Source organism: Excalfactoria chinensis, chromosome 2, assembly GCF_039878825.1.
Source record: "Excalfactoria chinensis isolate bCotChi1 chromosome 2, bCotChi1.hap2, whole genome shotgun sequence".
Lineage (NCBI taxonomy): Eukaryota > Metazoa > Chordata > Aves > Galliformes > Phasianidae > Excalfactoria > Excalfactoria chinensis.
Window position 1 is genome coordinate 133,513,443 of NC_092826.1, and position 15,704 is coordinate 133,529,146.

A 15,704-nucleotide genomic window follows, 5' to 3' on the forward strand; every position below is an offset into this window, starting at 1 on the left:
TTTTAACAAGCCCGTTTCTAATCTGACCTAACAAGTCTCTTTGCCCTTTAAGGCCTAATTCAAAACCTATAGAACATAATACATATAAAAAAATGCATTAAGAAGGTAGTATCTGACTATTGAATATTTGCTGCTGCAAAAATTGAGGTGTCTGACAAGTCGTTTCTGTGTTCCCTTTAGTGCTTATTTTTCTGTGGGATAAATTCTTACTCCCACTCAGATCATCATCGACTCCTTAAGGAGAAATGGTAAGAGTGCTAATAATCCCATATTTACAACTCTCACCGTGACTCCTGCATCATATATTCAGCTTTGAGATCACTTTGTGATCAAGAAGAACAGAAGCAGGGCTGAGAAAGGTGTAAAGGGTATTGAATTAAAACAAAAATATACAGAGTATGTAGGTCCTCACCTTCTTACTATCCAAACATCTTGTAAACAGATTTGCCTTCATAATAACTTGCAAGGTAGGAAGAAAGATGGTTCACTTTAGAAATGTTGGTGTGAAACATAGGGTGAATTTAATGAGTTAACTGAAGTGGTGCAGGAAGGTGGAATCTCAGGCTAGAAGAGAAGTCAAATGTGTCTAAACATAGCACCCTAATGACCAGGCTGTCCTTTAGGACTTGCAGTAACGAATTTATAGCTGTTCTGCAGAGTTATAATCCTATCTGTTGGAGGATATGTGCCTGTAGATCTGAAAGTTTTTTCCCAGCTAGAAAAATCCTTTTTAATGTAATATTTATGAGTGATATGTATTTGTGAAACATGCACAAAGAAAACTCTTCAGCTTTGGTAATTTAAAAAGAAGCCCCCCGCAAATAATTACTTTGATGAAGTATTTAAGGATCGTTTTATTTATATAAATATACAGAAGATTCAGAGAATCCAGAATCTAAAAAATTCCTTTTAATACTGTGCTTTAATGTAAAATTCTTTCAGTCTCACAGAATATTCGCTGCACTTTTCATTAGGAATGAATAAAATAATAGGACTTTTGCCTTTGCTTCCAGTGCAAATATGTTCAAGCTTATTACACAAAAACAAAATCTCAAAGCTCGCTTTAATTAAGACAAAATTTTCAACCAATGTAACAAATGCTGATTGTTGTTATAACTGAAGAAATGCCGGCATGTTTTCAGGTGTGCAACCTCTGTAGTTTGCTGAACCTGAAAACCGCTTTTCCATGATAGGCATCATCATTTCTTCCCAGCTTATGTATAAAAACACATTTATCCTCTTTGCAGACTTCGCCCTGTTCCCATACCATCACTGTGATTGCAGTGCTGCAGCAGAGTGGAAGGGAGCATCCTTCACCAAGTGTTTCTCATGCATCTTGTGCCTTTCAGGATAGGTCCTCTGTCAGGTTCAGAGGAAAGGGGGGGAAGATTTCATTTTTACAATAGTAAAACTAACATTAGGAAATTTTTAATAACTTTAAATATTTTGAGCTGCTGCTGATCATGTCATGGAGCCTTCTGCAGCAGCACTGGCTAGCTCATTATTTACTGCATGAGGAACTGGGGATTCCACTTTTACCCGTGCTCTCATGACACACTGGATCCTCCATTTATATGGCTATTTGAGGGCAAACACTTTAACCCCTTGAGGCCTGCTAATCAGAAGCACCAGCTGTTAAGTGCTAGCATGCTTCCTGCACTGCTGTCTGTGCAGAGAGAAAAGGCTGGAAAGGATATGACCCTAAACTTCAGCAACTGCTTTTCTCCTCAGGGGCAAAGTATAATTCAGCTCGCATCTTCTCTTGTGTTCTCTCAGTGTATCCAGTTGTTTCTGATGTGGACTGTTGTGCACTTACTGTGCATACTTAAAGCCTTTAGAAGGATGGTGGTTAATTACTGAAGTTTAAAATCTGCATTGTGCTGGTGTGGAAATGCATTAGGAGGTATTTGCTCAGCTAGCTCACTGAGCTGCAAAGGGATTGCATGGTTGTTTTCTTGCATCACTGCTGGTACAGCATTAGTTCAGTCTCACTCTGCGTTACATTCTCCCATTCATTAAAAGCGAGTAATGAAACCCTGTGTGAAAAAGGAACCTATCACAAACAGAACCCAAATGTATTCCCTACGGGGTGAAATACAGCCAGAAGTGAAAAGGCAGTTCTTCATTCTTTAAATGCTCCCTCTTTTATCTCCCCTTTTATTTTCAGAAACCAGTAGTATTGTTAAACAAATAAATATTGGAGGGGAGATAAGATAGAAAATCTTCCCTTTTTGGCACATTTCTGTGTCTAGCAATTAATATTCAAAGTTGTTTGGTTTAGGCATAATAAGGGACTGGATGGAGAACATGATGGATGTGGGAGAGGTCTGTTCAAGTGGAGAGAAAAAAGTCATGCTGGCTTTATCCAGTGCCACTAATTTCATCCTTTTTCTCATGAATTTTCTTTTCCAGGTTATTTTTCTCCCAAAACAGGTGCCCATCGTTGCAGCATGAAGTTGCCTCTCCAGGCACTTAGGTAGTTCCTTTCACGATAGTACCAGAGTCATTCAGAAGTGTGAGAAAGGGGTAGAAAATGAATCTGTGCCTGTGCTTTGCCTTTGCCACTCCATCCCTGGTCTCTCTAAGACAGATGCATGCCTTGGGCAAAATCACACTCTGCTCGCTTTACTTTTCTATGACTTGTGTCTGAGACCATCAGAAGTGCTTGTGGGTGCTGTGCTGATCCCAACCCATGGGTTCAGGGCTACTGATCAGTAAAAACTGTTGATCTGGGGACTTCTGTTGACAAAACCCTCCAAAGCTCACCTCCCATTAAGCATCTCAGCCCACCAGGACTATTCTTATGTTCCGGTGCAAGCATATGCTTTAGGGTTTTGCTAAATCAGGGCTTTATGGTCAGGCATTGTTCATACTATTAGGCCTGTCATTCTGTTAATGATGATAAAAAAGCAAGCATCAGTTCACCAATGCCCGCAATCTGCGTCACAGAGATTGAAGGAATTAACCCTTTCAAACATAGGCTCAGAAACCCATCTGGCCATTAAGGAGTGTTATTAGCTCTTGTCAGAAACCTTTACCCAGCACCTAATATGTTACTGTGTTGTCCTGAGGCTAGGGTAGCTTCAAATGAAGAGCATCCCTCTCTGGGGAGGGCACACATGCGTCTGCTGCCACAGCCTGTGGGATACACGGGCTCACCAACTCAGTGGGGTTCATCCTTGCAGGGATGTTAACCAGGTTAACTGTGGTTAACCTCATCCATGCATGTCAGCATGTTAAATTTTCCTCGTATCTTAATTTCTGAGAACGAGAATTCCTCTTATGTTGAGCCAATGTGCTAGTAGGATATTTTAATCCTGGGAATGTAATGAGGCCACAAGTAAGGCTGTAAAGCATATGGGATACTTACATAAACCTGCTCCCATGGAAGGCAGTGGGGGGGACAGGAAATTCCCACTAATTTGTGCTTGTGTGAGACCGAACACCGAAATGAGCTCCTGTGCTGTGCCTTCACAAAGATTGTACCTTTACTGATGGTTTCCAGATGAAATGCAGCTGTAAAACCTACAGCAGACCTAAGGCATAATTACTGCTACTGTCACTGTTACCAGACCTAAAAGCATGTGTTAATATGTATTGTTCTGATCCTTTTAAATGTGTGGGTTGGATTTTTTTTACTTTTTATTAAAACTTACTACTTTGTCTAATGCTGTCCTCTGGAAATTCCTCTACAGTATTGAGAGGGAGGGATAAGACAAACATGCAATGCCCCAAGCCATAGTAATAAGCAAAAATATCTAACTTGGCACTGTTACATTTACTGAATGAATTCATTCCATTTCTGATACAGCTGATATTTTCAGGGAGGCACTTGCAAACTGATTATCCTTTTAGGAAGTGACAAATATATGGGACAGTAGGGGATGTGCAGTGGGGATGGGACAGTCACATTGTGGCCATGGTGACTCTGCCCATCCGCCCAGTGCTTTGGTGCCATGGATTGTTCTGGTAAGATGTAGATGGGACAGGTGTGAGATGGCCAAATTTCATCACTGAACTTCTCAGCAGGAAGGGTTTCCAGCCCTACTTCTGCTCTTGGAGTTCATGCAGGGACTAACAGGAGGAACCAGCATTTTGATTTTTTCTCCAGTAACACATATCTGGTTCAGCACTGAAGGAAAATGACATGATCAAGAGAAATCTCAAACTGAAGACGAAATCAAGGAGGAAAACTGCAGGATCTCAGTGGTGGGTGGCAGAAGTTCACCTAAACAGCATCAGTATTTGTGTGGTGTTGGGCCCTTCGTTCCATGCATATTCCTAGAAGTGACAAAGGGCACTCAGTGGCATGGCCACAATGAACCCTTAGGTTCTGCTAAATAAATTCTGCTCTGAGTACAAAGGCATTTTTTAGAATTTGTTTTTCTCTGGCTTTTCTTGAATTAATGTTAATAAAAGCTGCCCCAACCTCTTATTTTTCTATATGAACACAAAAATTGCAGCTGCCTGCCAAGTCTGCTGAGAGATGGATGTAATAATTTTCAATTGTACTGTTAGCCCAAAGGGAACCCGATAGCAAGAGATTGACAGATGCAGCATGGATTATCTTGTGCTCTGAACTCAGCCCAATTTGTGGTTTGTTGCAGGTGCTAAAGAGATTGATATTGCTGCTACCCTGGAGCACTTGAGGGACCAGAGACCAGGCATGGTCCAAACAAAGGTACTGTCAATAAATCCACTGGGATTTTAAATACATTAAAGGTCTTTCACAGTAGTTGTTTTCATGACAGAAGAGAGAGGGTATGACCTAATTTAACGCAGGTCGCTTGCTGATTACTGTTTGGCTCCCTACCAACTGAGGTTTATTTATGCTGAAGATTTATCTAGGCTACGTTCTTTGGTGTTTACTGCTCTTTCTTGCAACATCTCCAACATCTATCTTGATTGCCATATATGAAGGGCAGTCAAGATAACAGTCTGTAGTTTACTAAAGAAAACGTGCATTTGAAAAAATGTCATTGCTTTAATCCTAAAATATGGATTATTTTCTTAGAGCAAGTGTGCTTAACTGTGCATCTAATATTTTTTAAAAGACATCAACTCATTAAAGTGAATTTGACTATTGGATTTTATTATTTTTTTTCCTGAAAGTAAAGCTCTGAATTAATGGAAATATAGTTTGGAAGGAAATTGAGTCATTTTTAGCATCTTTGAGGAGAAGAGCTTACAGCATGCCTAAAGCCATGTCCTTTATGGGTGAAGCATTGTGACAGCATTTGTACCCAGTGGTGTGGTGAACATCTTACTCTGTAATTACCATCAGTTGTAACAGCCTCAAAGTTTTCTGTAATATATAACTTTTAAGGATAGCTGGTAGTGTGACTGCTCTTCCTTCCACTAGGAATGCAGCTTTTTCATTGTTACAATTTTCAGTGATATATGGAATGATATTGGGGGATATTTGCTGCAAGTTAAAGCTGCACACATGACCATAAAGAAAGCTGTTCATGACATGGAGACCAAATAAATCTGAATGTGACACTGTAAAATCTTGGATGAGAGTTATAACCCCAAAGTGAATAACTGGAGCAAAGTGACAGCACTGTCATGGTCAGGGAGGAACCGATAGGAACGTTTGTAACATTTAGGGGGTAGAAGCTGCTGGGGGGCGAAGGTGAAACAAATCTGTTTTGCAGGAATCACTGGTTCATAACTTTTCCTGAATCAGTTCTTAATCATGCTATCTTCTCATTAATACTAGAAGAGATGTTGGAAAACTGGGAGCAGGAATGTTAGGTATTATTTACCCAGTAAGAAAGTAGGTGAAATATTAAGATGAGCCAGCCAAGGCTAACTAGCCCTTATCAGCAAGGAAGGCATAACACTGTACACATCTTTCTTCTGCTTTGATTAATCAGACTGGGGAAGAAAATGCCTATAGCACACAGCATCCGGTGTCTCACATATTTATTCTAAGGGAAGATGCAAGTTCTGAGCTAACTCTGTAAATGCACCCAATTTATATGGCAGCTCTGTAGAAATATGGAGCTCTGATTCTGGTTTGTCTCTCTTTTCAGAGACATTACAGCTTATTGCCTTTAACAAAAGGAAAAAGGAACAGCTTCAAAAGCAAAGAATGAGATGATGTGGATAACTTCTCTTAGTTAGCTCGGAAGTAGTTACCTGAGTCCCCTGAGAAGCTCACTGGAGACATGTTTCTCCCCTCCAAACATCTCTCTGGAAGAGCTGCAGAAAAGCAAATGTAGCCAATGTTTTCACCCAGGATGAGAAATTTTCCCAGGATGTGGCTTATCTCGCCTCTTGCTCCTTCTTCCATCATCCTTATGTTCTCAAAACCACCCAGATCACTTATTCAAGCTAATGTCTTGCAAATTATAAATATCTGGTTGCATGCTAGCAGTGTGCTATCCCCAGAGGATTTTTCTGACGGATTTAAACAAACCCCTGTGCTTTCCCAACTGAATACAAATGAGGAATATTAGACTTCTGGAGTAATTTAAAACAATGGATTAAAAGTCAGGTTAGAAATGCCAGTTAGAGAATATCCCTGGGCAAAATAAACACCGACTTACTTTAGCAATGTGATTGTGTTTCCAGCAGGCAGCGCTCCACATTTTCAATAAGCATGTGAAAGATTTGTTTGCAACATTTTGTCTTCTGGAAAGGATCTTTAATTCAAAAGCACTGTACATAATAAACAGTAATGAAATTATCATAACGACACTCTGCATTTCTGAGGAGCATAATAGAGGGTTTGTGGTTTCGTTACTTTTTTTGCAGGGGAATCATAAAATAAAATTGATAGGCCACACGTGAGAGGAAAAAGTAATGAGTGAAGGAAGAAGTGTGTTTTCTGTCATGAGACAAATAGCTTTCCTTTCTCTCTTTCCTGTGTCTTTCCACTAGCAATCTGTACTATTATGCCTATTGTACATATATGCTATATACTACATGCACCTACTTTGTTTTCCAGAGAATTTTTGTTAGAGGTCTTACAGAAATTTGGCATATTGTTATATATTTCTAAACTTATTATTTCTAAATATGTTCGTGTCACCTCTACATTGTAGGTGGGCTGACAACACAACACGTCTGCCCAGCTTCATTTTCTAGGCAAAGCCTATGTATCTAAGCCAGTCTTGTCCATGTGAGTAGCACATGTGAATGAGCTCTAGAGAATGACAAACTGAGCTCCTTTAAAATCATTGCAGCTCCTTTTATCTGTGGTTGTCCTTGTGTGTAGGTATGTAGGAGGGATGTGAAGGCTTTTCTATGGGGAATGGGAGTACACCTCAGTGGGAGCTGCACTGTGTTCTTCTCCTGCGTGTGTTATGCAGAAGGAAGGAGGGAGAAGAGCTCAGATGCAGCATCCCCAGAAGACATGATCAAACATCTTTTGTGTCTCAACATTTCATAGTCACTTTGGAGCTCTGGCATAAAGATGCTCTATTAGTTGTTTTGCCTCACTAATGTAAGGTCACACCTGATGCAAGCTGGCAGTCTCCACCGAGGTTGTCTCCAAAATGCATGTCTGAGCTTGGAAGTTGGTGTTGATCAATTCAGGGTCCTAAGGTGGGAGCTGCCTTCTCCGTAACCAGTGCAGCGATGCCCTGTGCTCTTGTGTGAGCCACCCCTCTGTGAGAGGCAAAGGCTCATCTGCTCAGTGAATTAAGTTATTTTCAGCAATGGGGCTAATGTTAAAATTATTATAGTCCCTGATCTTACAAGTTTTTCCTTATGGTAAAATTAAGGGCACATTAAGTACTTCATTACATGGGTGATGGCAGCTTCCCTCCTTCTGAACTGGCACCAACTTCTCAGAAGGGGCATTTGCCCATTGTGGACACTTGGCTACATCACCCTGCAGCCCAGCGATGCTCAGATCAGCTCCCCTGCCACTGTTGTGCTCCCCATTTGGTTCTGATATGGTATGTCTGGATGAACACCTTCGCTGCCCTCCAGCTATGCTCATACATTCATTGTGCTGTGCTCAAAATACAGCTGCTGCTCTTGGGTGGCCACCAGCATTTCCTCATCTCCTTTAATTGCAGAGACCTTGAGGCAGGCACAGGCAGACCCACAGACTGTTTTCTGTTTTACTAATGAGAGTGAGTTCTAATCTTTAAGGTGAACTGATGTGTGATTAAAAAGCACTGGATGCAGTCAAGCAAACGTGCAAGAATGCCATTTTGACAGCACCAAAAAGAGGGCAAAATTCTTGATCTTTGGTTACTCTGAGAAGTTATTCTGAGTTTTAGACTTCTTTTTCTGCTTGGTAACTGTGCCCACTATGGCTTCCCTCTGAGGCATCAGCACAAAGGAGATAGATGCACAGTGGTGAGACAAGGTGGACGAGACTGACACTGAAGTGCAGGATTAAAAAGTCAGTCGTCTTCCTGAGTTATGAGTCACTCGCCTATAGTTTGCCCTTTCATCCTTCCTGCGGACTTCCATTGTTGAAAGTGAATGCTGTCTGACCAGTAACCACCTTTAGGGCTGCACCCATCCCACGCAGTCCTGGGCAGCTCCTGCTGCACATTCCTGTTCTATCTGGAGGCACAAGGTTCATCTCAGACTTCTGTTCTTGAAGTCACTTCCTCCAAAGCTCTTAACACCCCAGTTGGTGTAAACCACTGGAATATTTCGAGAAAATCCAAACACTTCTGCACAGTCCTTGACTGCTGTCCTTGGTTTGCTTATTCTCTAAGTAAACCACACACATTTCTTTTTCCATCTGAAAAGAAGCAGACAGAAAATCATCCTGTCAGATATTTCATTAAGGTAAATTTCTGAGAAAGATTACTTGCTCTAGAAAATACAACACCTGCTAACCTTGAAGAAGCAAAGCTCCTTTGTCCTTCTTTAGAACCAGACAGTTTAGGAGCATGTTAGGGTCGCAAATAGGTGTAGTGGCTATTCCTGCCTCTGTCCTTCACAACTCCCCTAACTCAGCACAGAAAATCTGTTACTCATTTTGTATTTGCGCTTATGATAAATTAATAGCATAAACCTTCCTAACTATTTCCTAAATGTGAATGAAATGGACCAAATATTGCCCAAATATTGCCCAAAAATTTATGGGTACCAAAGAGCAGTTGAAAAAAGAAGCTGGAAAAGACTAATAAGAGGTAAAGCAAGAAGCAGACACTTCTCTGTTTAGTAGCCATAATGTGAGGAAGTACATATTTAGCTAATTTCAGCTAGAAACACCTGAGAGAAGCCAAAGTTTCTCTTTTGCAGTGTATCCCCTACTACATATCTCAGTTTTGTTAATGAGCTTCCATCTTTGTGTCAGAAAGAAATGGCTGGTGATCAACTACTCCCAAATGTTTCTGGCTAAGCAATTGCAATACATCATTGTGTCCCACTAGCTTAGTTTCTGCTACCAACATTTTTCTCCATTAAAATGACTCTAGTTCCAAGATGCTGTCAAACATGTTATATGGCATCAATAATCCCCAAACATTTTGTTCCTTGCTGTTGCAACATGCAGTTCATCCTGCATATTACTATTTTCAACAATGTCTTGAGGATGCTCGACTGCAGAGCAGTGCTCCAAGCTGTCGGAAAGTTTTTTGGTTAATTATTCAGGGTCAGAAAGGCTTTGCAGACCGATCTTGACTAATTGGAGGGCTGGGCAATCACCAGCCACATGAATTTTTAAAAGAGCAATTTTTAAAAGAGATAGGTTAACCCTGGCTCTGTGTACAGGCTGGGGGATGAGAGGGTGGAGAGCAGCCCTGGAGAAAGGATCAGGGGGTTCTGGCTGTGGGCAGGTTGGGTCTGAGCCTGCAGTGTGCCCTGAAGCCAAAGGACCAGCTGTACCCTGGGGCACCAGGCCCATCATTGCCACTGGGACAGGGAGGGATTGTCCTTCTCTACTTTGTGTTGTGAGGCGTCACCTCCAGCACTGGGTGCAGTTGGGTAATAATAAGAAGATAAAACTATGACATAGTATCCAAAGGAAGATTACAAAGATGGTAATGGGTCTGGAGGACAAGGGGTTTGAGGAGCACTAAGGCTCCTGGGTTTGTTGGGTGCGGAGCAGAGCAGGCTGAGGGGAGGCATCATGGCAGCTGCAGCTCCTCACAGGGTGGGGAGGGACAACAACAGGGCCTGAGGGAATATCATGGAGCTGTCAGGGGAGGGAAAGGCTGTGTCCCAGAGGGCGGTGGGCATGGAATGGGCTGCACAGGGCAGCGGGCACAGCCCTGAGTGCCAGAGCTCATAGAGCGTTGGGACACCACTGTGAGATACAGGGTTGGGTTTGGGTGCTGCTGTGTGGAACCGGGGTTGGACTCAAGGATCCTTGTGGGTCCCTTCTAACGCATGATATCCTGTGATTCTATCATATGCCTTTGCTCTCTCTACAGGAGCAGTTTGAATTTGCTTTGACAGCTGTTGCAGAGGAAGTGAACGCAATACTCAAGGCACTTCCCCAGTGAGCAGCTCGGTGTCCCGGAGGTTCCCGCAGGATCCATTCCTCATTTCCTCATCCTCAGTCCCTGTGAATGTTCTTGGAAACCATGACCTGACCTTAACTATGTATCTTCTGTTGTAACCACATAGTGGTAGGGTCCTTAGAAACTCCTTTAGCTGGTAAAAGTTCAACAGTTAAAATGTGTCTTCTGTTTTGGGGTTTTAAAGCAAATTTTAAAGAAGTACATCAAAGCCTCGGATTAAGTGACAGAACATTCCACCTAATCCCTCTCTCATCCTTGAAGACCTGAATGTCAAACTTGGAAAGCACACATTCCTGTCCTTAATAGCAAATATTCAGTATCGTGGGTAACTAGTGCAGTAAATATAGTCTCAGAAAACAGTGTTCTGTTGTATTTTGTAACTCCTTAAAAACCAAATGAGAGTGAGAGGCCTGAAAGGGATGGCAATTGTCCCTCTACAATGCCAAGCGAAGGCATGGAACTGTGCAGAGTGTGAGTAAACACAGGTCCAGGCTCTGGCAAAGGGAGCTTGTACCTTCTCATGCTGAGCTTTAGCAAGCAAACATTTTCTTAACTGTTGTTTACTTTTCAGCTTTGTGCTGTGAATGGAAGAAAATCTGAGCTATAAGTAAATAGGCCAGCACAGTTGTTGCAACTGGGGAGAACAAGTTGGTCACATTAATGGGAACCTGGGGAACAGTGAGCACCACAGCTCTGGCCATGTACCTACAGTCTGGAACAGGCAAGCATAGATGCACCAACCATGAGCAAGGCGCCTGGCCCACCAGGTACATGTCCAGAGCTGGTATGGACATGGATTGTTGACATTACGGGATTACTGAGGAAGAAAACGGGACTCTTTATATTTTTGCATTTTGCTCTTTGAAGCTGTGCTGTGCCATCCTTTTGAGCCAGGGAAATATATTTCTGTGAAAGCCTGGCTGAAGGAAGATTTGCCAATCTGCATTTTATGATCCTCATCAGATTTGTCTAAGCCAGACATTTGTTGCACCTTTCTGCTCTTTCCTTTTTCTGAATGATGCCTGTTTTAACTGTTAATGGATAAAGAAGCACATAGGTTGAATTTCAGAGATTCTTCTGTTCTCAAAATCCTAATGCCTACTGTTGCCAAGTAATGCTAAAATATGTCTGTAAATGGCTTGGTTATGCAATTTTGCTTGTGTGAATCCACAGTTTTAGTTGTGGCACTCTTCTAAAAGGATTGAAGCTACTGATGGAAAGTACTCTGATTTGCTTGAATGAAGGGCCTGAAAGTGACATTTGCGAAGGTGACTCAATTTCATTTTCAAAACTGGACACTTTCATCTGTTATCCTGTATCTCTGTGACTTTAAGAATCTTAGAGTTGGGTTTGGTTGGTTTTTTTTTGGGTTGGGTTTTTTGGGTTGTTTTTGTTTGTTTGTTTGTTTGTTTGTTCCCAAAATCTTAATGGCATTATATACCTGGAAAATGCATAATAAATTTAATTTGGGAGGGTGAAAGTTTTATGAACTTCTAATCGGTGAAATGTTAAAAATACAATGTTGGAGAGTTTTGCTGGAACGGAGGTAACAGGCTTCTATTGAAATCACCCAGGTTGCAGTTTTGTGTTGTAGGCACGTGTATTGGTGATTTCTTCTTTTTAGCAATTAAAGAGCTGTTTAAACAACAACAACAATAGCAACAACAAAGCAGAAGACTTGTTACTTTTCACCATACATTTCTGCATGCTTTTCTTGGTATGTGCTGTTGCTTAATTTGTGCATCCCATTACTATGGCAGTACAGAGCATTTACTGCAGATGCCATCATCCTCTTAAGTACATATGCTGTACATTAAGCCACATGTTTATTTTATGGCCTAAGCATTTTAGAGCTTTCCTAGCAATAACTAAAAAAACTAATGGAGTATGAATGAGAAAATTGCCTTTTTCATTTGATAATTTAGGCTTAACAGGTTTCTTTTATTACTTTAGCTAACACACAATTGCAGATCAGGGCAGATGAGATCAGTTTGAGCAGTATCAGCAACTGTTTGAGGTAGATTTACCGTGAGCCATGTACTGCAGCTTTCTGAAAATGCAGGTAGTTATATCCATACAAACAGTCCAAGGAATCAAAATAAGGGCATCCTAAGTCAACCTCTCAGATTCTTGGGTAAAATTATTTCTCAGGGCAAGATGCTAAACCGCTGCCTACTGCCAGTGGGATAATGGGTTTTCAGCACGGATTTCTGCCCTGAGATTCATTAGTGTTCTCCTCCTGACCGTCCCTGTGCATACCACAAACGTGGCTGACGAGCTGTTCGTTTGCACTTCAGGAATATTTTCTTAATTGTTCTTCTGCCAATATTTGCATTTCATAAGAATAATTTCAGGGTGATCTCTATTATTTCACAAGCGGCTGAGTATGAGACTAAAATATTGGTCTTCATGCTTTGGAGTTTATTTAGTGTAAATTAGAGGGCATTAATCTTCCCCAGTGCTAATGGGGCAAGGATGTGTTGTTTTATTCAGACTTGTAGGCTGATTTACACAACGGAATGATGCAATCTTACTCAGAGGGTTGGGATATCTCCCACTGAATGTCATGGACAATCCTGTTTTTTTAGCTGTGTTTTGCACAGTTCTTCCACAAAGAGGTGCCAGGCTTATTCTGTTGACTGTAAGCTACCACACAGATTATTTCATCTGTGCAAGTAGGACATCATTCACACCTCTCCGTAAACGCCCTGCGTCTGTGGGTAGTCATTTGCTGCAGAGCCTATGAGTGAAATGCAGTTCAGTTGCACCAGGGTGATCCAGAAGGGTCTGATAATCCATTTCCCAAGGAGATGCCAAAATCATGGAAATACGAACCTGGTGAAACCACAGAGATAGATTTCTCATGCAGGACAGGTACTTCTTTACTTTTCTGACTGCAGTTCATGATCCTTACAACTGGACAAAGAATGTGGCTCGGGCTGCCCCAGGCCACTTGCACTGGATGTGAAACCTGCTCCTTGTTCTCTGGTAAGAGGGGTTGGAAACCAGCATCATACAAGAGCCCAAGGTCAGATGAGACCCACAGTCCTTCCCTGGTAAATGTTCTGCTTCATTTTTAGTAAACGAGCAGTCATTGATGCTGCATTGACACCTTTATTCACGCCCATAGACAGCACACGTTTAATATGGACCATCACGGTGTTCTTGAAGGCAAATGAAATCTACAGATGCTGCTTATGTGGTTGAAATTTAAACTGATATTTTAATGGGAAGCTGACTGAGGGCAGTTTAACCCCTGGACTTGCAGTTTCCTTCCTCAGTGTTCAAAGCACAGGGAGAGAAACCTCATTTCCCACCAGCATGGCAGTGAATGTGACCAGATAGATACCGGTAGCCCCAAACTTACGTAGTGCCAGTGGGTGTAGAGATGAGGGACAGGGAAGTGATTGCTACCAACACAGGCACTTTGTAGGTGTAGCAGCACAGTCCCTCCCCAGCTTTCACCCTTCCCACAAGAAGCACTGGATTTGGAGGGACAGAAGAACAGGATAACTTAGTTCCCCAAAGCCCAGATCCTTGACTTTCAGTCCCTGCCATGGGGAAAGCAGTGTGGGTTTTTGCTGTCACCTTCACCTATTTCAGGTGAAGCTCTAACCATTGCCTTTGACCATCATTCATGGGAGCTGGAGCAGCCTGGATAACAGCCAGTGGAAGTCTTTGGCAGTTGGAAGGGCCAAGAATGAGCTGTAGCAGAAAACCCCACATCCAAATCTTAATTCAGTAGCAAAGCAAGCAAGATTATTTTTATAGATGCTACGAGAGGTTTAAAACGTTTATGAATATTTTTTAAATCTACACCAGTGACTAAACCTTGTTTCTGTCTCTGGCATGCATGCAGAACCAATCTCCATCCATCCCCAGGGGAACGACAGCTATAGAACCTGTAAGGAGTTCATGCTTTATTTGTCAAGTGAAAAATTAATAAGAGCCAGCCCACTTCATAATTTCCAGACTAGTCATTAATTAAAAATAAATAAATAAATGTTTATTGGAATAGAAAACAAGTATTTGATTAGCTTTGTTACAGAACAATGGCTCTCCTAATTTTTATTCTGCATATTTTATCCTTTGTTCGGAAGATTCTCTTTAAGAAGCGGTCGAGGTAATTCGCTTTTTAAAACTGTACAGTTTCTATGGTTTTGCTTTTTAAATGAGAGCACACTTTGTAGATTTGATGATTCTATTTTTCTGTTCAGATGACATTGGACATTACAAAGGCATCCCCCACCACAGTGAGAAGGAAGCTGTCCTGTCGGTTTATTGTAAGAGAAAAAACACATAATGAGAACAAAATTGCAGAGCTGTGGCATACTCAATCCAATTAGAGCATGACTCTTTACTACTCTTCATTTACCACATTAGAAATAAAGTTACACCAGCAAGATTTCATTTGGAGCTGTTCTTGCATGCTGTTTGTACTGTATTTGATGGCATAATATTGTTTCATTTACAACCTTTTCTTTCTCGCCACTCTATTCTTTCTCTGTATATAAAGAAGAAGAAAAAAGATTATACAAAGTATTTTGTTCTACCTCTGTAAAAATCATATTTGTGAATAAAGTCATGCTGTCTGTGGAGCACGGTATTGTGGATGCAGCATTAGCAGCTGGTGTTTGCTTTTATTTGGGGGCAGGAGGGCTCCTCCTGTCGCTGGATCCTTATCCTCATGCTGATGGAGGGGACAGGCAGGTCCTGCTGAGCTTTTGAGGTGCTCTCTTCTCTGCTGCAAGGTGCTTCAGCCACCTCTACCTTTGGGGTGTGGGCTCCTATCTCTGCAGCTCCCAGCTGAGGGAGGGCTGCAGGTCACACTGCTCCAGGCAGACCCCAGCATTCAGGTCATGCAGGAGAATGACCACATGATGGAAACTCTCCTTGTGCAACAGGGAGGTGGAAAAAAATGTGGGCTGTGAATGTGGGCTGGTGGGTCAGAGCTTCGCCTAATGGGGGTTATGGGCTGCCCGAGGTTTCACAGGCTTAAAACAGCTGCAGGATTGACAGAAGGATTTGAATGGGTAATGGAAAATATTCACTGTTACGTTAAGTAAGGTTAAGAGGAGTGAAGACTAGGGTTCCCATGTAAGCTCAGAATAAAATAACCAGTCTTTTCCCTGGAGATAGAAAGCAATTTTCCCATAAACACTGTCCATTGTATGAACGTCTGTATCTTCGCATGAGGCATCTATTGTTAGCCGTTATCAGAGGCAGGCTTTGTGATTAGACAGCCCTGCTGTGGCAATT

General features: G+C 41.8%; 1 protein-coding gene across 2 annotated transcripts in view; it reads left to right on the forward strand.

Moving 5' to 3' along the window:
* Positions 1-15,043, forward strand: part of PTPRN2 (protein tyrosine phosphatase receptor type N2) — a 620,737-nt gene extending 605,694 nt beyond the window's left edge. For both annotated transcript variants that reach the window (XM_072328503.1, XM_072328501.1), the window contains exons 22-23: positions 4,608-4,681; positions 10,356-15,043. In XM_072328503.1, coding sequence (XP_072184604.1) covers positions 4,608-4,681; positions 10,356-10,427 — 146 coding nt within the window. In that variant the 3' untranslated portion in view covers positions 10,428-15,043. The remainder of the gene's footprint in view (positions 1-4,607; positions 4,682-10,355) is intronic.
* Positions 15,044-15,704: the final 661 nt, after the last annotated feature.